This window comes from Kryptolebias marmoratus, linkage group LG16 (genome assembly GCF_001649575.2).
Source record: "Kryptolebias marmoratus isolate JLee-2015 linkage group LG16, ASM164957v2, whole genome shotgun sequence".
In the NCBI taxonomy this organism is placed as follows: Eukaryota; Metazoa; Chordata; class Actinopteri; order Cyprinodontiformes; family Rivulidae; genus Kryptolebias; species Kryptolebias marmoratus.
This window is the reverse complement of record NC_051445.1, coordinates 16,607,183-16,634,296: the sequence shown is the minus strand read 5'-3', so window position 1 is coordinate 16,634,296 and position 27,114 is coordinate 16,607,183. Positions and strand designations below refer to the sequence as shown.

Sequence of the window (27,114 nt, the reverse complement as noted above, 5' to 3'; positions counted from 1 at the left end):
AGCTCTTAATCACAAGATTCCAAGCCTTGTTATGACCCTGCCAATCTCTATAAATTACAGGGGGAGGGAGAAAAAGAATGAAAAATGGTTGTAATTCTTACAGAGCAATCGGAGATGAGGACACGAGAGGAGAACGGGGAGCTTTGATGATATTACTGCCCCTCTCTATGTATCCTGTCAGTTATCTGTCTCGAACACGCTCGCCACTTTCAGTAAATAACCTCCTGCCAGATCCTCTCTGTTTACTGTCTCTAGCCCCATTTCTTTCCACGTGTTTGTTTCTAACCCTTTTGTTCATTCTCTTCACCTAGGGGCTTTTTGCTGTCCATCTTTCTCCTATTTACAGAAAATTTCACTCCTACTTTTCCCTCGTTTCTCTTGAGTAAAGGTTGCCTGTTGTTTGGCTGGTTTGACAAAGGTCAGAAACTTAAACAAATGCTTTGAGACGGACTCAGCAGGTGTGTTGGCTTACGTCTGAGGACCTCATGTTCCAGGGCGACCTTTTACCAGAGGAGGAGGACAGCCGTAGTAGGAGGTAGAGGCTCAGAATACAAACTAATAAATCTCTCTTATGCTTGTATGCTTTTTTTTTAGAATACTGAACCCTAAGATAATCACTCAATTATGATTTACTTTGTTCTGCTTCATAGGTGGTTTAGTAAAGAGTTGTGTCAAAATAGACTTATGGCCCAGATAAGTTTTAATGCAGCTGGATTCCTACCTGGTCGTCTGGGGGAAAGGGTTGTTTCATTATATGGCTGTCTGGATTTGTTTTGTTAGTTTACCTGTTTTGTGTTCAGATATTCTGCTGAGTTCTAGTTGTTTGCTTCTCTTATTTTGAACATTGTTCTGTATCCTCTTGATTTGGTTCAGGGTTGCAGTGAGTTGGTTATCTCCAGCAGTCAGTTTAAGAGGAGACAGGTTGCCTATTCACAGTGTTTCCTGTATTTTTATCGCCTGCCACCATGAAGGACAAACAATCATGTGATAGCCTGTGTCTGTGTGTGTTTGTCTGTGTTGGCAAAATGTCTTATGAACCGCTGGACGGATTTTACTGAAACTCCCAGGATAGTATTTCACTGGGCTGCGACTGCTGGCGACTGGTTGGAAACACTTAAAATCACATTGAATCTTAGGTTTGAACAAACAGGGTCAAACTTTGTTGTGAGCTTGCATACATTTAGCCAAAAAACATTAAAAAAAACCCATTAAAAAAAAGCTCTAGTGCTCTAAAATGATGGAAACTAAATTTGAAAGTGTTTAAGTCTGGTTCTGGCAAGAAAAAATATTGCATAACTCTTTCAAACATGTTCCAAAAAATACACAAGCCAAAATGCCTTTTACATGTGCTGGTTATTGTCACGATTATAATAATAATACAACTAGATATCTAAAAGTAAATTTTATAAAGCTGTGAACAAGTATAAGACGGTGGTTTCAGGATACAGTTTTAGGTAACGTGGTCTGAAGCATCTGATCTTAAAAGGATGTTTACCTGAATTCAATAAGGGTTCACACACAGGTGTACGCTCGATACATCTGGAAATAAATTCTACTAAAAGCAAAACAAAAAAGCTTATGGTTCCACAATCTTTTTTTTTATCTATATAGTGAAACAAGATCAAGACAAAAAGAAAAAGTGTTTATAGACTAGTTAATATACTGACAACAAAAGACTGAAAATTTAGCAATTTATATTGCAAAAAAATTGACGATAATTTCTATTTAAAGCCAAATTAGACAAATGATCTATATCAAACAATGACTCGTTTGGATTTTTATTATTCTGACAAAATAACTTCAGTCACGTTTGATGTTTGAGTGCAGTAAATTTCACCCACAACACAAAGTGAGCACAGAAATGAACATTTATGTTGTGGTTTCTGCTTACCTTCTTTAGCCGGTGGGATGGTGGGAGGGGGCTCTGTGGTGGGGGGTTCGGTTGGACCCTGAGTGGGCGCTGCCACTAAATTTGCACAAACACAAAAAGGGAACAGGACTGTGTCAGTATGTTCACAATCACAGGGTTGTGTGGAGACTGCTACTAACTAACACAAAAGGAAAAATCGCTGGCATCCTGAGAGACAGCAGTGACTGATTTGAGTTAAGCTGGATGTTTTCCAATTCTCTCTTCGTTCAAACGGCGGACTTTCTGGACTTTTACAGGAAAATCTGCTCCAGCAAAACAAAGAACTTTAAAATCCAGCTTCTTTAACTCAATCCAAACTCTTACCTCTGAACGACTCTGACTCAGGTCATCTCTGCTCTTTCAACATTTCAAATCTCTCTTTTTTTAAAAGTCATATTTAGGTTAAAGGACAACAAAACACTGCTGTCATCGGTCCGGTTCCAGGCCAAATCCATTATTCTCATTGGTTAGGTTTGGTCAAACAGAGATTAGTGACCACACAAATAATAAACATAGGTTTTACAAAAATACTTTAAAATTTACTTATGACACAAAATTTAATATGTTAAAATACTAAACAACATAATATAAAAACTTCATAAGTTGAAATTGTCTATTTTTAATTACTTTTACTTTGGAAATTAAACATTTTTACAAGATTCTTCCACTACAAATTGAAACATTTTAGTCACGTACTGCTGAACTCACAACCCCTTAAAGTGACTTAAATCTAATGCCCATCAGGGAATGTGTGTGTGCGACAGAATCCATCTGTTTAGTATCTGTCTATAAAATAGATTGTAAGATGAGTGTGTTTTGTCCCTGCTTGGTTCAGTGCAGTTCATGAGCTGACCAATGAACTGCAGCAGCAGAATCCATCTTCTAAAGAAGAGAAAGATGCAACATTTCAGGAGGCTGTTTGTAAAAGAGATGATAAACAGCTGAGAAGAATACATGGGAAAATAGGGGGGATAGAGATAGAGACTTAAAATAAGAGTGTTTAGATGGACTGGGAAAATTCAAGATGAAAATGGACCAAAACCTGATCGCTCAATGGGTGCAAAAGAAGCTTTGTTCAAGGTTTTGTTCAGAGTATTGAACCGTGTGTTCGTACATACGTGTCATGTCAGTAATGGATACAGATGGTCCCTCCACTTCTTGGGTCTGTGTGTAAACGCTGATCTGGTATTGGCTGCTGGGAGTGAGGTCATAGAAACATTGTCGGGAAGCTGCACCGCCCAGGTTCACTTCCTGCTTCTGACCATCTGGAGGGAAACAGTAAAAAAGTCCAAGAATCTACTCACAATTGATCAAATTCAGATGAGGGATTACAAAGTCTTGACAAGTCCAAACTCCTCCGGGGGAGACGTTTCGAATCAACGTCACTCACAGATCACATTTTATTCTTTTTCAGTCATGCTCTGCGTTATGTTCAACCCTGGGAAATAAAGATCTTTTCAGCAAGCAGATCCCACAAGTTATTCACTTCTGTAAATGTTCAGAAAACCAAACTAGCTGTGAAAATCTGAACTTCCCAACTACAAATTTATACAGCACTTAAATATTAGTAATGATTTCTTTGGGGGAGCAGATGGGAGCATTGGTTTTGTGTTTCATTTATTTTATTTTTTATTAAAGTCTAAAAGCAAGATTTATTGTTACACATAAAAGTAATTTAGCATGTGGCAGTTTTATCACCATCATGATCACACAACTCATTAAAAACCACAACAATGTGACAACGTGCATTCTGTTCAGCTATAATTTTATCACTACACCAAAAGGCAAGATAAACATTGAAAAAAATACATTAATTTCTCCACTCTTCTTTGGACAATTCCCTCTGAAACAGAGATAGCAAACAATTTAAGTGGCTATTTATTTTAGGAACAACCTGAAAGCTCACGTGTACAGGACACATTCTGATGACTGCCATTTGTCAATTTAATTAGTCTGATTTCAGTGTCTCAGGATAAATTAGCTCCACGTCCAGAAAGCAAACAGTAACTGATTAACAAAGTTTAGAAAAACAGTTGTCAGTAAAACTTCAAACTTTTTCATTTTAAAGTGGGTTTACTGGGTATTTGGCTAAATTAAACTCTAAACTCTGGCGTGAACATCCAGTCGTTGCTGAGGCAGGAGGGAGAGGAAAGCAGAGATTAACACAGAATTATGAAAAATTATGAAAAACTGAAAAATAGATTCTGTCTTATTTTCCTTGCTCATATTTTTAACCGTCCAACCCCCAAAAGGCAAGCATGCTCGTGTCTGTGAGTGAGTGGGTTTGTGTGTCTGTCTGTTAGTTAAATATCTCATGAACCAACAGAGGAATTTCATTATAATGAAATTTATCAGGGCACAGGGACTTGATTGCATTCATTAGAGAATATGTTTACAGCTAAATATTCCACCTTGACTGGTCAGTAAATAAAATAATGAGATTACAATGCGGTCTAAAACATAATATGGATAAATGTACTGTATAAGCTGCATAAAGAAATATGGATCTTAAGTGAGTAACACACAAACAAGCACGCTTAAAATCAGATTCAATTTCATGCAGCTTGTGAAGACATTTTAAGTTTGGTATTTTGTCTTTTCTGCATCTTTCAGCTTCAGTAGGAAGTAGTAATTTACTCCAACAGAAACTAGATTAAAAAAACAAGTCTAGAAATTGCACATCATTGCAAAACAAATATTAAAAGCCTATCATTCCTTGCAGTCCTATATTGGTCAAACCTTAAAAATAATGGAAATAATGGAAACTTACAGAACATAATAATGTACATTTATCACCTGGATTCAGCTAAACAACAGGCATCACGAAAATGTCTATAAAGCAGCCAATTAAACTGAGTTTGAGCTAAAATTTGGTGTGGTAGTAGCTGAGAGTCATCTTCCCCACACACTCATCATTTCACACGAGACTCTGCAGACTGTTATTCTCAAGGTTTGCCCAAAATGCTTATAACTCATTTCTCATCACAAAATGATTTTAGTCTAAAACTCTGGCATGAAAGGCATTCTTCGAGGAAAGCTGGGTGTTTAATTTATATTTGCAAACATTTTTTAAAGAGGGAACATTTATTACTTACGGCATTTAACTTCCAAGGAATAGTAGTTCTCTATAAGTCATGCTAACTCAACTTTTATTTCAGAAGGACTTTCATACTTTGGGGTTTCCACAGTTGCAAAGAAATTTTGGTATCACTTCAGTGAAACAGCAGCTCTCAAGCCTTTGAAACCACCTTAGACAACATGTGGTAATACCCAGAAGGAAAAAAAAATGGCAAAGTCTGTTGCAGTATTTGCACACACAGTCAAGTAATAGGATTAACTGTATACCAATATTTAAATTGTTTAAAGCAACATAAACACTCTTTACAATTTATCTTAAACAGTGAGGCCAGGTAATGGTTTTTACATCCGCTCCACTACAAGTCTTGTATATTTAAACGTTGTCAAAACCCCTGTGCATCCCAGATTTTTTGTAATCACAAACTGTCTGCAGGAAATACACGACTATTCTGTTTACTTCTCAATTAAATGATGGTGCCAGGGTGCTGATAACCCCTCCTTTCAAACAAAGTTTGAGCAGGAAAGCATCAGCAAGCTCACGTTTTATCTGTAGACACAGAAATCACACGGAGACGCCTTAAGCTTGGAGGAGCTTGTGTACATTTCTAAGTATTTTCTTAAATTTTGCTCAATAATTGAAACAAAATGTTTTGATCTGAACCAGCTAAGGGGGCTTTAACGTGTAAATTTTTCTCCTTTTGCTCTTGGAAGTTCAGTTGTATAGATCCAGCTTTTGACTGAAAAGGAAGAGCTAAATCAAAAACCTGAGGGGAAAATATTTCAAACAAGATCTTGAGTTGACAAAGTAGACAACAGTAAATGTACTTACTGAGTGAAGACTGGATGGAGACTCTGTACGTGGTTGCATGTAGAAGAGGCTGCCACTGAACACACATGCTGTTCGAACGCACCTGGTAGGTCGACAAGCCGGAGACACCAAGGAACACTGACGAGAGATGAGGAAAAACATCTAACTTTTAATTTTTGTCAGCAAAAATGGTCTTCACAGCCTGATAACTTATAATAAGCAACTGAACAATTTAACATAGGTAAAAAGTAAACTTCTCCTTAATATTATGGTCAAATTGGAGACATTTTGAGATCCACACGGTTCTCTGGCTGCATGTGTTGAAGCCATACGTGCATCAGAATGAAATGTAAATGTGATACAACTTTAATATGGAAGATCTGCTCACATTGTGTTCCTGTTCCATTCTAACAAATGTGGGCAACTCCCACAGCTCTATTGTTGGTGTCATTTCCACTTTCTCACACTTTAAAAATAACTCCACCTTCAGTAATCAAAAGCTACCCTCCTCTAATATTTTCTCTAAGAAATCAGTCTATAGCTTTTATTCTATTCAAATCCAAATGTGATTCTGTCGTTCCATTTTTCAGAAAAAAAGCTTAAATCTAATAAAAAGTGTGACCTTTCATCACTTGCAGTCATTGAAGGTGGACAAACATGTAAATGTCTGTCTGTGTGGGCTCATTTGTCTGTCTGTTAATGAAATTCTCAAAAAGTTTTCAATGGATGTGCAACTACAACTCAGTAACTTTTGAAGTCAACTCAATTCAAGACGGTCACCAATATTCAACGTTAGTCAACACAGAAATGGCTACAACTCAGTCAGTTTTACAGATATTGAGCTAAAAATTGGTGTGGTAGTTGCTGAGATTCATCCCTAACACATACTCTGTGCGTTAACAGATGCCATGAGAAAAACCAAGCAATGCAGAATGCAATATGCATTCCTTCAAGGAATGCTTCTTTTATTTTGAAATACCAAAATGCTTATCTGTCGTCAAGTTAGATGTCTATTTGATTAGTAAATTAGTGCTGAATTTAAAAACTTCATAAATGTGTTACAATGTGTTTCTTTAAGGTTTAAGAAGCAGCAATAAGTGTCAGAGTTGTGGGTTAGGCTATTAAGGGTTCAAGCAACATTATGGATCTGGGAGAAAAGCTTCCTTTGATAGTCTGTGTGATCATTGGCCATTTCATGATTGAGAGAAGGGAGTAAAAGTAAACTGATGAATCCCATTACATCTTTTAGTTTTAGGAGGTTCTAAACAAAATATAAAGCCACAGAATGTGTTTTGTTGAGAACTATTGAGGCATGATGCAACAAAACGTAAAACAGCACATAAGCAGCTTCAGCTTGTTTGGCAGCACAGAGTCAGTGTACCATAGGCAGGTAAACCTCCTAGGAGCAATCATTTTAGTTTTTTTTTGCTGATTAGCAGAATTTTCTGAGGATGTAAAAAATAAACTTTTTATTTATTTACGCATTTTACACTGGGACTGTATGCAGATGCTTACTAATGTTATAAGCTTCTGAATAATGTATTTGACATTAGATTGATCCTTTAAATAATATGCAAAGACACAAAAACTAACCATTATCCAAACAGGACAGAAGACATTTATGAGGATGAACAGACACCCATGAATATGGATACATACATATGTAATCTGTACTAATGCACATGCATATAAATGAAAGATGTGTAAGACTTATGGGCCAAACAAACCAGTATGGCAAGTGTCTACACAGTCAAACTGGATCACTAATGACGAATGTGTTTCTTAATTTAGCTTCCTTGCATAAGGCTGTATGCAAAAAGATCTGCACCCTTGGAAATATTCTGCAATTTTATTTTGTTATACTTGATTCTTATTTCGGAAGTCATTTCTAGCATCAGTTTCATTCAAACTTTCATTACTTTCTTATTATTTCTTTAATTTACAAGATTCTGTCAATTTTATCAAATGTATTGGTTTTACTGAGCTTCGTTTTCCCATTTCGCAAAAACTCATTACTGTGACACTCAGTGAGCTTCGGCACCACAATCCAGAATGACTGTCAAGGAGAAATGGCTTCATTCAATGATCCCTCATGTAAATATAATTAGGTTTTCACGTTGCATGTTACTGCGCGTAATTTATTGGTGCAAACATGCCTGTTGGTTTCTCAAGGTTCCAAGGCTGCAGTGAATGTACAGCCCTCAGGGGAAATATGTTTCAACATCCACATGATTAGACTGACATATAGGTGAATGCATCACCAGTAATAAATCACTTCCTCAAACGCAGAGTAAATAAGGACGGAAGAGCTTCACTAATGTAACATGAACAAACCCGGTTAATCTTGAAATTTATCAGGGCACAGGGACTTGATTGCATTCATTAGAGAATATGTTTACAGCTAAATATTCCACCTTGACTGGTCAGCAAATAAAAAAATGAGATTACAATGCGGTCTAAAACATAATATGGATAAATGTACTGTATAAGCTGCATAAAGAAATATGGATCTTAAGTGAGTAACACACAAACAAGCACGCTTAAAATCAGGTTTAATTTCATGCAGCTTGTGAAGACATTTTAAGTTTGTCTTCTCTGCATCTTTCAGCTTCAGTAGGAAGTAGTAATTTACTCCTACAGAAACTGGATTAAAAAAAACAAGTCTAGAAATTGCACATCATTGCAAAACAAATATTAAAAGCCTATCATTCCTTGCAGTCCTATATTGTTCAAACCTTAAAAATAACATTACTCACAATCTCACATCATCGTGAGATCCTGTTAATGCTTGGAGTATGTGTTGTGAATGACTCTCAGCTACAACCACACAAATCTTTAGCATGATATCTGTACCTGCTGTAGGTAGGTAGGTATGTTCTATATACTGTACATTAACATCACTAAAAACAACACACTCCGTGTTCTGCAGAACTGAAAACGTCTGATCACTGTTAGTCTGCAGTTAAGAGAAAAAGACTACAGTAAAAAAACTGCATCCGCTTTCATCAAATCAGAGCAAAACATCTGCACTGTGATGTACAGTTTATTACATCTGTACTTACAAAGAAATTTAAGAGTTTACTGATGCTACTTTTAAAGACATTTTGCACATATTTACAAAGACAGTGCTCCATATCAAACACACTGTCCCTTAAGGTTAAAAAAACTGTTATAAAGTTATCAATTGTGGTCTCTATGGGTTTGTAATAGAAGTGCTTACATGTTTTCCCATTTACTAGCAGCGGCTCGCTCTGTCCTGCAGGGTAGGAAGACGTCACTTGGACATTATACTCTGTCCCACTCAGCAGGTTGAGGAGGAGAACGGAGTTCACATCTTCACCAACTGTTGTCTCCAAAACAGGACCTTGAACTAGAAAAAATAATGATAATATAGAAATAAAAAATATAAATAAAAAAGAATGAATAAGAAGTGTCATTTAAAAAAAATGTTAAAAGACAAAAATCTGAACATTCAATTTAATCTCATATAAAAGTAAGAACCTTCTTAAAACATTAATATCTAGTTTTTGTATGTATAATAAATGTAATCGCTGCAACAACCAGAATGTGGGAACTAACAATCTAATTATAAAAATAAGTTTTTGCACATTAGAAAGAGACATTTACATCTCCAGGAAGACACTCATGTTTCTAAAGGTTCACTATTTATGACATTCAAGTTTCTATGTCTTTTTCTACCTTTACACCAATATGCACAAACATACACAAGCTGTGACAAAACTGTCCCTTGCAACATCATCTCATTAAACAAAGACACAAAATAATTTCTGCCTATGCAACGTTTTTTATACTACAACATAATATTGCTGCATCCAAATGGGCTACAAAACAAATGAAACAAATGTGAAAGTGTAAAATCTTTATTACAACACACCACCCAATGAAACGTTGTTTAATGAGGTACATAATCCATATTTGTCTGTGTGTTTACGTCAGAGTATTTGTGCCAGTTTAAGTATAATTTATGCGTTTGCTAAAGTACACTGACATAAGTTTATATTTACAATAAATACACTGTGGCTGAGCATCTGTGTAAGAAGCGTGTGTGCAGGCATTTTTACTTGCGGATTCTCAGAGCTGAAGAAACAGAATGGAAGAATTAATTTCCCTTCACCCTAATTCCTAAAATTAACTTAATTCAGTCATTTACTTGAAGCTGGATTCTCTGAGGCACAATAATTGGGTTTAGGTGACTAAAAACAGACTTGGAAGCGATAAATGCTGGCGCTCTGTCTTGGTGAAACAATTAGCAGCAGAGACGGAGCAGAACAGTGAAAATGGGTATTTAATGATGTCCTTAAAACAGGAAAATAAATGAGGAAGGCTGATGTCTTATTTCAGTGCTGGACTGCTGACATTTTTCCTAAAGCTTTAAGAGAGGTTATGAGCTGTAATGTGTCTGTCAGGTTTGTCACTGGCAGGTCCTCCTGTAACAAGCTAATTAGGTTTTGGAAAAGTTGGAGTCTCGGTGCAAAACAGGACATCATTTTGTGTTTGCATGTGATGGGCACAAAAAAATATAATGATAATGTTTGTTTCTCATCACGAAAAATGACTATATTTGGACTGTTAATAAATTAAACAAATAATGTCTCTATTAGCATCGCTGTTGGCCTGTCTTTGTATTGTGTGGGTTTGTGTGTGTGAGTACCATAGATAGGCTGGTAAACAATCCTGTAACCCTCAGTAGGAGACCGAGGAGGATCCCAGGAGACCCTGAAGTGGTTGTACGACTCCTCTGATACACGAAGATTTTCTGGCGACAAGAGGGGCACTGCCAAAACAAGAGAAAGACCAGGAAGTAAAGGAAACTGGGCTGAACTTGACTTAAATGCTATAAAAAAAGGGACAAAGTTGCAGCTGATCAAACCATGTAAATGTCATTATGTGCAATATCATGAAATATTGCGATATCTATTTGCCCTGAATATGTGTTGAAGATAACTCTCAGCTCTTGGCTACTACTGCACCAATCTTTAGCTTATCAGGCATTAAACACTTATCAGAAATCTAACAATAATCTGGCCATTTTTGTGCCAGCTAAGCTCGATTAGCTGTGACGGCCATCTTAAATTGGGTCGACTCAAAAAGTAATATTTTCTGAGAGTTTCATTAAAATCTGTCCAGTGGTTCATGAGATATTTTGCTAACAAATAGGGGTTGATGTCAAAGGTTAATGCCGAAGTTTTAGGCAAAGATTTTGTGTAATGCGTAGCGCTTGGATTATGTCTTGTGATTTAGTGCTTTAGTTGTAGATGTGCACTTAATTAATATTTTCTGAGACTTTCAGTACAAGCCGTCCAGTGATTCATGAAATATTTTGCTGACGCTTTAGACAAACGCACACACTGACATGAGCAAAAACATTATCACTTCCTGGTTTTAACGGTGAGTGACAAAGATCAGCATGTACTCTGGCTGTAAGCAGAATGTCTCAGGGATTAAATACAGGTTTTAAAACTAGAATAATGATTTTGATGAAATACAAGATTTGCTTTGCAGAAACCTTTAACCAGAAAGTTCTTGTTGAGATGAACTCTCTTTTCACAGGGAGCGCAGGGGTGGGGGAACCTGGGACTGAGCCGGCAACCCTCCAATTGGCAATTATCTGCTCTTCTCCCTGAACCACATCCACCCTCAAATTTATACATTTATAATTTTATATTCCTGCAATGCTGTAGTTTTGGTCGTCTGTTATATAACACAAGCCTCTTTAAAACAAGTCAGTCATGTTGGTCTTGATGAGGAATCATTTTAACTTCCTTCAGTCTTTGAATTAGTGAGATTTCAACCCTTAAAACTATTAAACCTCAAGTTAAACAATGATAAAACTAAAAATTCTCACTAATTACGTCTGTCTTCACATCTTTTGCCACTTTGCATAATATTTACAGGGTTTGTTTTTGCATTATGATTATCTATGGTGCTCTCATCTGAAAACGTGACATATTTAACCTGACATTTCATTTCACTGTACAATAAGCAGACAATGACTACCCGTCATATGAGATGGGAGGATAGCTGAGAAAATCAATTAGAGCTGAACAAAATCCTTTAATCATTTCATTAATAAAAGGGCTGCTGTTATAACGAGCGCTCCTCGTTAAGACAATTTGAAACATCAGTGTTTGTCGTCACATTAATTCATTTTCTCCACCGTGAACATAAATTAACATGAAATTTACTCAACACAAATTAACATTCTGCTCACTGCACTGATAAAATCCTGACTATTTTTCCAGTTGTGTCACAAGGTTTTCTAAACTGGAAACTTTTCAAAAAAAAAAACAAAAAAAAAAACAGGCACCTGAACAGAAATGACTGCTGAATAATTCAGAGGAGCTTGTGTGTCTGTAGGTGGGTGTGTGTGTGTGTGTGTGGGTGTGTGGTCTTACGCGTGGAGCCCAGAGCAGAAGCACTTATGCCGTCCTGTCCATCTCTGTACACAGGTGTGACCGTCACTTTGTACTGGGTGTCTGGTTGTAAAGGCTGCAGCAACACTTGTTTCTGACCACCACCCACTGATACCTGCACACACACAAAAACACGCAGAATTTGTATTTAGCTGTGCATACACAGAATCTATTATTTTTGTTCTATCCTGGCTTGAAAGAGCATTTGGAAAAAAAAAGAAAAGAAAGAAAATGATTGCCTTCAAAACGCTACAAACGCCTTATGAATTCTGTTCATTTCAATTTAGTCTCTCAGCTGCAGTCAGAAATGAGGTAAAGAAATGCTAAAGACAAAGAAACACATTAGTAGACATGCTTTATTTAAAAGCTCTGAAGTTGTCTTCTTGCATTTTTGACAGCTGTTTTCACACAGCCTTACAACCATTTATCCATCCATTTTCTTTACCCGCTTTTCTGTGCAGAGTTTGAGGGGGTCTCTCTCTAGCAGCCACTGGCAGTATACATTCTGGACAGGCCATAAGACCATTACAAAGCCACATAGAAACCCAGAGAAAACCCTCACATCATGAACATGCAAACTTCACACCGAAATGCCCCAGGCAGAGATGAACCTGCAATTTAATCAGCTCTAACCACTTGTCCACCATGCCGCCAAGACTGTCTCACATCCTTCTTTTTACTTCTTTTTGAGAAACAGTTGTAAACAAAACTACATTAAAAAAATAACTTTTTCTCTGACAAAGACCTAATATTATGGTTGACAATTCACAATCTGCTCAAAACCAAGAACTCAACTCTGTTTTTACAGCCCTTTTCAGGCGCAGAGGTAACTCAAAGTGCTTAAAGCAAATAGATAAAAGAAAAATAAAACAAAGCATAGAAACAGAGCAATAAAAAATAAAATGTATACTGCTGCCTCCCAGCGAGAAAGTCGTAGGTTCGCCTCCCGATCTTGGGGCTTTTCTGGGCGGAGTTTACATGTTCTCCCTGCGCATAACTGGCTTTACTCCAGATATTCCGGTTTCCAACAAACAAGACGGGACTGTCAGTCAAGTGACGTCTTTATAGTGTCAGAGCTTTGTTATAATGGGTAGTAGCTGAGAGTCACTCCCAACACAGATTATCAGTGTTAACAAATTACAAGAGAACTATATTTAAAGCTGTGACATGTAAGGGAGTGGGCAATTTATAATTTACTTTAGTGATTGATTAGATAATTTGCTGACAGAAAGCTCCAACAGTTAATGCCAAAGTTTTAAACAAAGATCAGAGTATGTGTTGAGGGTGACTACTGCCCCAATACGTACAGAAAATAAGGGAAACCAGTCTTCAGCAGTCTTCAGCTTTAAACAGCAGGAATTCTGCTTCCATTGTATTACCACTTTTAACATATTATGACCTTTATGTTAGACAGGAAAAAGCTAAATTTGTCAAACAACCAGAAAGATGGTAAAGTAGAGATCTCCATTTCCTTTGTATCTGAGCAAACTTCTGTAAACCATGTAACATGGTTGAAAATGGATCAGGAAGAGACATTTTTGTCAGGTAATTAAATATACTTGTACAAGAATAACCATTTCAGATTGTTTAACTTAAGTCAAAATGTCTGCGATCTTTCAAAATGTCTTCCAAACTGTTAAAACTGAACAGAAACTCTTTCTTCCTCCGTATTTGTCTTTAACTGAAAAGCAAATTGTTCTATCAGACAGCTTTTCTATTCATCTGTCAGTTCATAATAAACTTTGACATAAAGCAGAAACAAGTCATATATTACAAACAGACTGCGTGTGAGAGGGAAATTTAGCGTGTTTTAGTGGTTTTATCGCTCAGATACCAGCTTTACAAACATGCCTCTGTGCTGCAGAATTTATGTCTCAAACGCAGACAAAAATCTTCATGTTTTCCTCAAACTTTCAGCGTCATAGGGGGAAATGTTGTGGCAGAAAACAATGGCTCAGTTTGCAGTAAAATCTGTCCAAAGTGGCATGTATTTAAGAATTCAGCTTGAGCTTTGGATAAAAATGTTTTTTGGAGTTTTAAAGGGACAGAGTTGCAAAAGAGAGAGGCAGAAAAAGCATTTTAGCGTAAGTGCAGGTAAATATGCCACCACACTGACACGAGCTGTCCAATTTTAAACACATTAAGAGCTCTCAAAAGTGTTTTTCACACACATCGCATCAAAACAAGCCCAAAGTTTCAGAGAGGTGGGACCTGGTGCCACCTTTTATGTATCATTCAGCAGACAGGTTGAAACATTTCTCTCATTTTGTTTAGCAGCTGCTTCTTTTTCCACCCGTTTTTCTTTGTGTGTGCGTGTGTGTGCTCTTTTCTCCGCTGCCCTCCATCTCTGCTCTCACTGAGGCAAATGGCTGCTGAAAAGATAATGGAATGTCTTCTGGCCCGGTCCGGCCTCTCCATCTTCTGCGGCTCTGACACCGCATCGGGAAATTAAAAGAAAGAAAGGGCGAGGTGGAGAGAGGGAGACACGAGGGAGAGGCGAACGAAGAGACGGAGGGACAGAAGGGGAGGTAGGGGGGAGGCTGAGCACCCCTGTGTGTACGTGTGCGGGTGTGCATTAGTGAACAGGGTCAGTACATGGCGCTGAGCTCAAGGGCTCTCAGAGGAGATAGAAGGATCAGGCAGGAGAGGCTGACTGAACTGCAACTAAAAGTGTAATCAGTTTCCTGACTGCAGCAGGCGACCCAACACTGACCGCTGGAGTCCCACTCTATTGGCCAGAGGTTTGAAATAATAGGGAGCTTCCTCTGAACGACTTCAGTAAACTTCGTTTCACATACACAGTGTTCTTAGATCACCAGGGGAGACGTGTGCGCCGGTGGGCACGCCGTGGAGTTTGGCAATGTCCAAAGAACATGCATAATGCATTTATAAATCTGAAAAATTGTTTAAGCTAAGTGAATGAATGACTTTGCTGGATTTGTGGAAAAATTAATTGTTGACTGGATTGTTAAAGTGAAAAGAAGAAGAGAAGCTAATCAGCAAAATCATAGCTTAAATGTAAAATTACTAAAACTGCTAAACACTTAATTCAGGTTAATTCAGCAAACCATAGCTAAAAGCTTAATATAACAAAATCATCGCTAAAATCTAACATCAGGAAGAAAGTAGGTAAAAGCTAAAATGATCAAAACTGATTTAGCACTGACACAATTAAAATATTTCTGCAGAGATCCACAGCATAAATATATTCTTACTGCAAATATTTAGAAAATACACTCACATTCCTACAAATATAGCAAACGCAGTGACAACGGTTTCTCAACCAAAAAACTTTCATGAAGAGTTCAAACATTAGATTTGATGGAAGAACCAAAACAAACCAATCTAAAAGGGTAATTTAATGCATTAACAGTTGGATTTCTGTAAAGCAGCATCTCACGCATGGTTTCTGTTAGACCGCTCATAAATGCTTTTAAACTTGCTACAGTCTTGCATCATATTTGTGTATTTTTTGACATTTTCAAAGAGCTGAAGGTGGGTTTCTAAACGAAAATTGTTGACTACAAAAAACAGGCTTGATAGATAAAAAAAAATTTGTCCAAGTTTTAAACAAAAATCTTGTGTGATCTGTTAATGTTTAGAGTATGTGTTTGGAATGACTCTCGGCTACTACCACACAAAATTGTAGCTCAATATCTGTAGAAGTGACTGACTTGTAGCCATTTATGTGTTTACTAAGGTTGATTAGCTGTGGCAGCCAATTTGAACCGAATTTTATTTAGTTAGTTATGTAAACCCCCTGGTTACTTTGAGAGTTTAATTAAAATTCATCCAATTGTTCATAAGATATTTTGAACAGACAAATAAAGAACCGCAAATAGGCAGAAGCCGTGAAAAGAGGCCAATAAAAATCTCTTGAAAGATAAAAATTGAAATAAGTAAACAAGCATTACATAAAACCATACAACTTGACCAACTCACAGACTCCTCCTTTTGGTTCTCGCTGAGGCCGACGAAGGAAACCCTGTAGCTCGCCACGTTGGGGTCATCCAGCTCCCACGATGCATCCAAGCTCTGTGTGGTCTCATCGCTCAAGTAAAGGTTTTTCACAGCTTTACGCTCTACTGTGGGAAAACAGGAGCCAGTTATTGCACAACAGCTACAAATGCTGTCGGTCTAATGTCTAACATCCTGAGCAATATATAAGCTGAAAGACATTATGAAACTCAAAGCAGTGGTCCTGTGATGGACTGGTCACCAGTCCAGGGTGTACTCCACCTCTCATTAACGACTGGGAGAGGCACCAGCTCCCTCCGACCATGAACAGGATCCAGCAGGTAAAGAAGACGGATGAAAAATTGGGGTCATTAGCGTAGAATTATATTAAAATAAGATGAGTTTAATTCTTTGAAATAAGTACCCTGTACACAAAAAAGCTGCATGCATTCTGTCTTTGCACTGCACAGTAAGTAACTAGAAACGGTCCAGTTTAGTTTGAGGACAGATGGGAAGTGTTGAGTTTTATGTGTCACAATCTTCTGCTGGATCATTACATTATTCATGAGATTTTATGAACTTTGAAGCATTTCGGATAAAAATCCAGGATGTTACCAAAGAAATTCATAAATCCAAGATCTAGCATTCCTTGAAGGAATTCGTATCGCCCGCCACCCGCCAACGTTTTCAACTAATATTATCTTATGATGAGACATGAGAGTTGGAGCCATTTTGGTCAAACCTTGAAAATAACATGACGTTCAAGTTTAAGTAATATTGTGAGATCTTACACACAAAATATGTGTTGGCAAAGACTCTCATCGACTATCGCCCACCTTTGTCTTTCAGCGGCGGGCGATAATAGAACAGGAACATGCACATTTTATAGTCCCAAATGAAAAACAAAATATTTACACTGTGGTAGACATGCTGTTTTAAAACTACAAAGATTGCTGGAAAGGTCAGTGTTAATTTTTTTTGTTTTGTTTTAAAAGTTATTTGCGAAGAACCTGAATACTTATATCATTAGCTACTTCCTATATGAACACAGGCCAAAAGGTCTTAAGGTCGCCTCTGAAATAATGAAGTTTTAACTCAAGCCTCTCGATAGATCAGCAATGGGACCAAACCTCTATAAGAGACTGTTGTCAGCGTTTCAATTTCCAGTTTACCAATCACAGTTTGTACCTCACACCTTTGGTTTTCTCTTTGTAAAGCTGATGGAGAAGTAATGGCCAAAAAGCTGCAGCATACTGTATAGTTTCTACAACTACAGTTGTACTTTGGCAACATTAGTATGTACTGGCAGCATTAGAGTCTTTCAAACTTTAATGGCAATAGACTTCCTTGACAGATACCTTGGCCGGAGCCATGATTAAACTTGGCCAGTCTTTCTGCAAGGATAATTTTGCAAAGAACAGAGTGAAATTAGCCTTCTGCCCACTGGACACATGCTGGCAGGATTATTAAAACAAGAGCTCTTACAGATTCACCTCGCTGGACATTGAAAAAAAAAAAAAAGGAGATTGTACCCCACATTTTTTAGTTAACGTGAGACGTCATGTTGAGTCACGGTTTGTCGGGTCAATGTCTGGCTGTTTTCATACATGTAAAACATGGATTCTCACTTCTGACTTTTGAAGTTTTCCAGTTCAAACACTTCTTACCTGGAGCTGCCGTCATCTTGGCCACTGGAGAAATACAGAGAGGAGAAATCAGATAATCAGATACAAACTCTGCTCACCAACAGTGCAAATAAATAAGCCAGTTAGAGAGGAATGTGTAACAATTCATTGATAATAAAATTTATTTTTTAATTTTTTCTAAGAGAAGCAAAATAATTAAATTAGTGCAAATGTCTTGGAGTGCAACTGTGCTATGACTGAAAATGCTATTTTTTTTATTTTAGGATTATTATTATTATAAGCAGATCAGAGCAGGAATGATGGCTCATTTCAATAAAATCTAACTTGTTTTCAAGATGAGTGTTTATTTGAAAAAAAAGTTGTTTATTTGCTCAGGCATGGGTTCTGTTCACACTCACATGTGGTCTCTATGACAGAGACGGTGTCGCTCTCAGATTCATCCGTAAATATGGCCGTCAGCATGACCTCGTATTCAGTAGACGGACTGAGATCTGAGAGGATGTATCCGTTTTCACTGCCGCTCAAAATCACCTGCAGCAGAAAGGAGAAAAACCTTTAAATCGTCTTTGAACATTTTATCTCCGTCAGTAAGTTCTCACCACCAGCCTACTTAGGCCTCGTTGACACTAGAATGGTTTGTGTGAATACGCTTTATTGATTCAGCCTTGCGTCCACACAGAAACAACGTTTTGAGAGCCACAAAACCGCATTTCTGGAAAACGAGTTCCAGAATGAAAAGAAACTTGAGGCAAAAATGCAACTTTTTGAAAAACAATCATTTTATAGATCCTCTATAATATAATTTATGACCCGACCACATCCTCCTCTTTTTTTGTACCTACGTTTTAGACCCAGTGTGTAACTTTTATGTGAATGCTCTATGCCTTGTTTCCCATTATAGTTATTACAGTTTTAAATCGTTTTTTTTTGTGTGGATGAAGACATTTCTTCAATGGTGCCGTGTTTATGAGAATATTTTTTGAAACAAATGAAAGAAAAAATAAAAAGATTATCTGGAAAAACTGTGCTTCCATATCATTAGGGAAAGGTTAGTTTTGTTCCCAGAAATGACAGTTTTCTTGTTAAAATATTTGTTTTAAACTGACTGTAAAACAAGATTTCTTTTTCACCTCAGTATTAGTCAAAAGAACAAGTACAGATGTTAGAACTGATAAAATAATTTTACTGATCAATATGAAAACACAACAAACTCAAACACATATGATACATTTTTAATGCCAAAGGACTTTAGGATCACTCAATATGAAGTTGCCAGATTTTCAAAAAAAAAATTAAAATTAATAAAACCTAACTAAATTGTTGGAATAGAGGTAAAAGAAATTGGGCATTAAACACACAGATAGGATTGCTTCTACAAAAATAAACTCCAGATTCATTAAAGAAATTTATAAATATGTTTTGATATATGAATGGATAAATTAGCACAAAATAAATTTTTGTCAAGAAAATAAAAACCTTCTGGAACCCCCCCCCCAAAAAAAAATAAATAAAAAACAAACCCAACATATCATTTAAATATAAACCCAAAGAGGTTAATATGTGAAAGTTTATTTGTTTTTTTATTAATTTATGACAGATTTCGTGGCACATCTATATGCTCGTTTCTAAGGAAATTTTTCCGCAGGACTCAAAAATTATCTGCTTTAAATGTTACTTTTTTTTACATTTCATCATCTTAAAGAGATACAGCTCAGCATTTTTCCCGACAGCTGTTGCACAGATTTGAAAACAAAATATTTGAAAAACTGCTTTCTAAAAGTATCAGGTTTAGGTTTCATGGCAGGTAACACTTCCTGCTTGTAGCCTACCGTATATAAAGACCAGCCTGTGAGCATTTGTGTGTGCAGATAAGTTAACTGCGTGTAGATGAGAAGCGAAGTAAAACAACATGTAGCGCTCTCTGTTTAGGCTGTCAGTATACCAAGCCTCTCTCACCAATCCCCCAGAGAAGCATTTTCAGCTCTGATGACTCTGAGCAAAACTCACAAATACACAAGCAGGCTCACACAATATGAACACACAGACACTCGGGGCTCTATCGCTGCTTCCCAGCTGTCTCTAAACCCCGGATCATGGTCATAAAATACCCAAGCCATTAATTTCTAGATTTATTCAGCCATTATTTATATTCAGCCATGCCAGAGGTTTTACTAGCTACCAGTAATGGTGTTGAGCTTCTGTGTAAGTCTTTTTTAGTGCGGTCCTCTCTTTATCAGGCACACAGAGAGCAGCCTTTTCTTCTTCTAGAAAAGAGACAATAAGTGGACCTCTTGCTAATGAAAAGCTCAGAATCTGTGTGTGTTCTTACAAATACAGCATTGCTTATGCATTTTGTTTATGAAAAACATAGCAATGTCTTGCTCGTAGCCATTTCTAGCACTCTGATTAAACACTTAAGGTAAATGAAATCTAAATGAAACATATTGCCTTGTGTACCAAAGTCTTAAATATGATCTGCATGATCTGTTAATGATCTGAGGAAATTTTAAATTTCAAATTTTAGCTCGTATCTATAAACTGGCTGAGTTATGGAAATTTATGTGGTTAAGGTCAGTTGGGTGTGGCATCCATCTTGAATCAGGTTGACTCCAAATGTTAATCAGCTGTAAATGTACATCCAGCGATTACTTTCTGAAAGTTTCATTAAAATTGGTCCTGTGGTTCATAAATTATTTTATTAACAGACTGCATCAGTTATTCTCAAAGTTTTAAGCAACGATCCTAACCAGTCCGTTAGTGCTCAAAGTGCATGTTTGAGATGAGTCTCAGCTACTACCACAACAAATCTTAGTTCAAGATCTGTGGAATTAACTAAGTCATAGCCATTTTTGCATCGGCCTATGTTGATTAACTGTGGCAGCCTTGTTGAATTGGATTGGCTGTAAAAGGGCATTAGTTGTAGATTACATTCTGAGAGTTTCATTAAAATCAATGCAGCGGTTCATGAGATATTTTGCTGACAGACAGACACGATCACGTTATTATTGGCTGCCTTTTATGGCTGTGGGCGATGACGTCAGTTTGATTTGTGAGGATCTAAAGCGGATAAACAACCCAGTCCTTCTACAGGATGGTTTGCTTCAAAGCATCTCAAATTCACTCATCCGATTTCAGATTTACTGACCTCCTTTGTGTCGCCACCAGCGAATGGAGCCCAGGAGAGTCTGTAGAGAACGATGTCCTCAGCCGAGTGATCCCAGCTGACCCCAAATCTGTCTGTGCCAACGTCACTGGAGCGCAGGTTTAAAGGACCGGGCACTGGAGCTGAAAGACATCCAACATTTACATCTTTTTAGTACCAGGTCCAATAAAGTTTTTCTGATTGTGTTGTAAGTTATGAAGTCGCTTTTATGCCGCACTGATTCATTGCAGAGGTTTAAAATGTTAGTTTAACACAAATCCTACTAGCACACTTTTGCGCAGCCTTGCCGTGAACTCTAATCTCGCAGGTTCACACCATTACCTCGGCTCTAAAAGTTTCTAAAGTGCTTGCATATTTATTTTAGTTCATAGAGTTTCTTCTCATAAACCCGGTCCATTAAACAAAGTTTGCCAGGAGATAAATAAAAATCAACATGGTCCTAGAGTGCAAATTTTAATAGCCATTCACCACACATAGACGTCTTTAGGCTGACGCAGCACATGAGCCTAAATGGTCGTAGCTTAAAGAAATATTTCTACAAATCAATATCCGTTAGTGTGATGGAATAGTCAGGAACAGTGGAATGACCTTTTTAATGTTACTGGGCAATTATGCTGAAGTGTAAATGAGATGGGCAGACTGCCAAAATGGCAGAAGGACCAATAAGGGTAATAAAATTCAACACTGTTTCCCACTACAAGAGAAATCGTTTGCTTTCCACTTATATTGATAGCCATTTTCAGTAAACTCAGACAATCAACAGTAAAGAGAGGTTGGAAAATTAAAATATATAGTCGACAAAAACTGAACTATAAAAAAGTACAATAAAACAAACATCTATAAACTTGAAGTATGAATAATGGCTCAAATTGTAAGTTAGTGCTATGAATATAATTTGACATAAACTAGTAGTTAGCCAACAGAGTAAATTGACAGGGAGCTTCTTATCTTGTGGTATATACACATGCTGTAGTTTTACCCAACATTGTTATGAAACTGTGAGCCAAGATTGTTAATAAAGTAAATAACTAAAATAAGCTAAATGGAGATAGCTGGAACAAAAAATATATGTAAAAGAAGAACAGAGGTAAGTGTATAATCACACCAGTGATAATGCCACAGAATTTATGAACATGTATTTTTATTTTTTTACAGCCACATCTCTCAATACCCCATAGAAACCCAAGGCAGATATGCAAAAGTGTGAGTGAGTATTATCGAGGTGTATGAAGGAACCTCATCAGCTGCGACATCAGTCAGAGCACAAAGTATGGAGAAAATGAAGTCTTTGTCCACGCTAGGCTAACGGCTAGCAAAACGAGCGACGTCTGTGTTACAACATGAATGTCTGTTTGCTGGGCATATATAGACCCTGAATATGCCGACGGTGCTGAGAGGTTGCTTTAATGTATTAGTCCGCCGCAACTTGAGTCAACCTTTGGACTGACTGGATGCACTGAATAGGCAGACTGTTATATTCAGCACGTAGGAACACAAGTATTCGGTTAAGAAAACAGTGACAAACTAAACAAATAGTGTCATGCAAAAATGTAGAGGTTTATTAATGTAGCATTCTTCCACTCTGGTATGTTGTTTTTGTGAAAGACTTGTTTAACAAGCCTGAAAAACAATATAAACAGGGACCTCATAAGCTTAACCAGGATAAAGACTTGACATTTTCTCCACACTCCATGCTTTGACTGATGTCACAGCTGATAAGGTACTAACTATTGATAACTGTTTGACAGAATATCACTTCCAAAATGACCAGACTATCATTTTAACTGGAAGTAAAGAGAAAAAGATTAACTTGTTAGCTGAAAGCATACTGGAGATACCCAAACAATAAATTAACTTGTTCCAAGAGATGGACAGAGTAAAGAATTAGCCAAAGTTAAAAAATACTAAATTCACTAGCTATGGTAGCCGTTCTCATCTTTCCTTTTTGATACACAGTGGTAGTTTCGTACTGGTAGTGAAGCCGTCGTTGAGCGGCTCTGACTGGCCCTCGTTGTACAGGGCGAAGATGGCCACAGAGTACTCCATCAGGGACGTCAGCTCGCTGAGGTCATAGGAACTCACTGGACCCACATCCACCTGCAGAAAACAACCACACTCATCACAAACCAACAGGAGAAGTTACTGTAATGTATATCAAAACACTCAGTTACATTCAGATGATAAAATTGAATAGGAAAAATAATGCACAATAAAGGTCAAGGTTTTTTTCCCCTGATTCTTGCATACAAATGTTCTAAGGTAAGAAGAACATTTACAAAAAAGAACAAACTTCAAAGTACTGGAGGAATTTGGTAAAAACATTTGCTGCAGGTCTGCAAACTGCAGCAGGGCTACATCTATATTTACCAGTTCTCTGTTATACTGAGCTGAAGTCCCTGAAAGTCATCTGCTCTTTGTTTCCATTTTCTTCTCCTCTAATTTGTTTGGATCTAGTCACAGATACTCAGGTTGCCTTAAAAAAACAAAAAAGAACACCAAGTCTCACACCTCCTTTGTGACCTGCCCATCTGTCATGACCCACTTGATGCGATAACCTTTAACTCCACCGGTCGCTTGGTCCCAGCTGATGTGAGCAGAGTTGTGAGTGATGTCAGAAAACTGGAGGTTCTTGGGAGGATTCAGTGGTACTGAAAGGGAAGAGAGCAGGAGCTGGTTGTGTATTTTTTGAAACTTTCACTTCTCTTTGAGAGCATATTTTTACAGATAAATTAAAAATGAACATTTAAAATATTTAAGCAAGAAACCTGTTTGTGCATTTCTTACATGTGGTCTCCTGACTTGTAACGGGGTCACCGACCTCTTCTCCGTACATGGAATAAACCGTGACGGTGTACTCTGTGTCGGGCTTCAAGCCGTCCAGCTCCAGTTCTGTCACTGCATCAGGAACATTGATCTAAAGATGAGGTAAAAACAAAACCATGACTTTTTCTTTTGAAAAGCAGCTTTTTAAAGCTTTGGATCAAATAGTTTTTTTTCTTTCTTGCACTACCTCCTTCCTATCCAAGTCCCCATCTTCTGCAAGAGGGGTGTACAGCAGCAGGTACCCTGAGACTCCATCCACTCGGTTCCATCTGGCTTTCATGGTGCTTTGAGTCATATCAAACAGCTGGAGGCTGGTCACTGATGGGAGACCCACTAAAACAAGCACCCGCACACGCGCGCACACATACACACACATATTTCAGCATTTCTGTCATAGAAAATTCACTAAAATAAATTCAACCAGAGATGTGTTGCACAACGCATCTTAAACTGTATTCCTATATGTAATAGTTATTTTCTCTTCGGCAGAACAACTCAGTTGAAACAGAGCTGCACAGATTCTTTTGAAGACTTAAGTTTTATAAGTTTTTAATATGAATTTGTACAATACCATCTAGGTTGTTTATTTCTTCCCTCTTATTCTCCATAAAGCTGACATGTACAGGTGCTGGTCATAAAATTAGAATATCATGAAAAAGTAGATTGATTTCAGTAATTCCATTTAAAAAGTGAAACTTGTATATTATATTCATACATTACATACAAACTCATATATTTCAAATGTTTATTTCGTTTAATTTTGATGATTACAAATGACAACAAATGAAAATCTCAGATTCAACATATCAGAAAATTAGATGGAATTAAATGGAATTACTGAAATCAATCTACTTTTTCATGATATTCTAATTTTATGACCAGCACCTGTACTGTAGTTGTGTGTGTTAATTTATGTCTGTCAGCAAAATATCTCATGAACCACTGGACATATTTTAATGAAACTCTCAGACTGTAATCATTGGTTGTACATCTACAACTGATTAACTTCTGGAGTCAACCTGATACAAGATGGCCACCACAGCTATTCTATCTTTGCCAACAAAATATGCCTATAATTCTGTCAAATTTACAGAAATTGAGCTGAATTATGGTGTGGTAGCAGCTGAGACTCATTGTCAATGCTTTCTCCGAGTGCTAACGGTTCACACAGAAGCTGTTTAAAACTTTAGCATGCAAGGCAGTCATCTGCATTTTGTTTAAGGATCACTTGCTTCATTTACTCAGATTTTTAAGAAAAATAACTTTAGGTGCTTTGCCTAATTGCCTCTATATCCTATGAGATGGATTTAATTTTTTAGAAATTAAAAGTTTTTCCTTAATGAAGGATTTTAGGATTTTTCTCAGTGTTCCAACATTATAGTGTAAGTTTTTAAATGCTGACTGAGACCGCAGTGAAAGGTTTCATAAGGACATTTCTGCGCACGTTTAAGAGTAAACTTACAGGTTGTTTCTGATCCTCTCAGAGCTTCACTTGCCTCATTTGCGTACACAGCATATACAGCGAGCTGGTACTCAGTCAGAGAGCTGAGGTGCTGTAACACCACCGAAGTCTCGCTGCCGGCCACTACAGCCTGCAGGAGGGTGAGTCAGAGGAGGGAAGATAGAAGGGACAGGAGGATGGGAATAAACAGCAGGGAAGAAGAATGGGGACAAAAATTGGCAGGAAAAATGGAGGCCGATGAAAGTGACAAATGGTAGAAAGGAAGGGGGGAGGACCGTAGAGAAGAAAATATGTATAAAAACAAAAGGGAACAGGGAAAAAAAGAGGAAATACAATTGGTTTTTCAAGGTAAAACATTAAATATTTGACTCTGGGAAAAAGAATGACAGTTGTGATAAACATTAGTGTTGGGCTGAGTCAGCTGGAAAGGCATCCTTACATTCCTTTTCCTGAACATCTGGTCTCAGCTTGCAGCTATACAAAAGATTTAATGGTTTCTGTGGTCAAATGTTCTGGAAAACTCGAGCAGGTATCTGAATTGACTGCTGTGTTATTTTCAGTTTGCACTTGTGACCCCGCTGAAGAATCAGAGAAATGTAAACAGCAGAGAGGTATGAATGAGTGATACCACCAGATCATTTGATGGGGGGATCTGTGGAAAGGTTATGAACAATTAACATCTTACCTGTCGGAGATAGATCTTTGAACCTTGAATGATGACCTAATGTCTAGTTCAAGCAGGGATTAGATCAACTTCAGTTTCAGCTGTTCGATCAAACCAGCGTCTGAAGAGGCAGAAACTCACCCCAACTACACATCAATATGGAGATCTAAATACTGCAGTTCAAGCCCCTTAACTGGCCAAATAATCAAATGTTGCAATTAATCATAGAACTATATGATTAATTGCAAATGTAATTAACAGCAGCAGTTAGCTGTAGCACTTCGAATGCAGCCTGAGCAACTTCTTGCTGGAATATCATAACATTTTGATCAAAATAATTGCAACAGTAAAGATTTAGGAAAGAGATGTTGCATGAACAGCTATAATTTTTTTATGATATAAGTTGTTTAAAGATGGCAGCAATTTACTTTAATCTTTGCCATACTTGGATGAGTCAAAATTAAACAATTTCTACAAACTGAGGTCGTTCTAAAAGCTATGAACAGCATGTAAGTTATTTCTTCATACTCTTTTCACAGAACCCCACTCCAAAAGATCTAAAATGTAACTTTAAGAAAAAACAATCTGACATTATAAACCTGTCGACTGCTGACAGCGCTGACCGCTGAAGTAATAATAATGAAATAAACAGTGTTTCCACCTCAGTTTACTCAAACTAACATTTTTTTATTTTTTGGAATATGCCTCTGCACATAATCATACATTTGCAGGCAACAAATGAACAAATGAATAGTTAGAAATTGAATACTTTCAATATATTAGCCATCCTTTTATTTTATTTTTTACCTCTTGTACTTCTCCTTGAACGGGATAATAAACCACCCTGTATTTTCCTACGTTTCCAGGCGCAGGACTCCAAGAGATTCGAAAGCTTCGGGCGGTGACCTCCGACGTCTCCAGGTTAAGTGGCATTCCTGTTTTCTCTTCTAAAAAAAATAATTTAAAGTTACTGTATACCAATATGTGGTTACTTCCTACCAGGGGTGGAAATTAAAAAAAAATTTTTTTACCAGCCACTCAAATATTTTACCAGCCACTATTTTTTGTTGTGACAAAAAGTAATTTCATATGATGATGATGATGGAGGTGGGTGGAAGCAGTTGTGGTGCCCTACAAGCTGAACAACACCTCTTTCTGGACACTGCATAG

General features: G+C 37.3%; 1 protein-coding gene across 5 annotated transcripts in view; it reads right to left on the bottom strand.

The window, feature by feature from the left end:
- Positions 1 to 27,114, bottom strand: part of col14a1a (collagen, type XIV, alpha 1a) — a 130,313-nt gene that overhangs the window by 54,731 nt on the left and 48,468 nt on the right. For all 5 annotated transcript variants that reach the window (XM_037980140.1, XM_037980143.1, XM_037980144.1 and 2 more), the window contains 16 exons: positions 26,752 to 26,891; positions 25,281 to 25,410; positions 24,006 to 24,151; positions 23,780 to 23,909; positions 23,504 to 23,643; positions 22,966 to 23,092; positions 20,978 to 21,117; positions 18,231 to 18,363; positions 17,854 to 17,877; positions 16,172 to 16,314; positions 12,212 to 12,344; positions 10,468 to 10,590; positions 9,016 to 9,165; positions 5,817 to 5,933; positions 3,028 to 3,174; positions 1,892 to 1,966 (listed from right to left, as the gene is read on the bottom strand). In XM_037980140.1, coding sequence (XP_037836068.1) covers positions 1,892 to 1,966; positions 3,028 to 3,174; positions 5,817 to 5,933; positions 9,016 to 9,165; positions 10,468 to 10,590; positions 12,212 to 12,344; positions 16,172 to 16,314; positions 17,854 to 17,877; positions 18,231 to 18,363; positions 20,978 to 21,117; positions 22,966 to 23,092; positions 23,504 to 23,643; positions 23,780 to 23,909; positions 24,006 to 24,151; positions 25,281 to 25,410; positions 26,752 to 26,891 — 1,998 coding nt within the window. The remainder of the gene's footprint in view (positions 1 to 1,891; positions 1,967 to 3,027; positions 3,175 to 5,816; positions 5,934 to 9,015; positions 9,166 to 10,467; positions 10,591 to 12,211; positions 12,345 to 16,171; positions 16,315 to 17,853; positions 17,878 to 18,230; positions 18,364 to 20,977; positions 21,118 to 22,965; positions 23,093 to 23,503; positions 23,644 to 23,779; positions 23,910 to 24,005; positions 24,152 to 25,280; positions 25,411 to 26,751; positions 26,892 to 27,114) is intronic.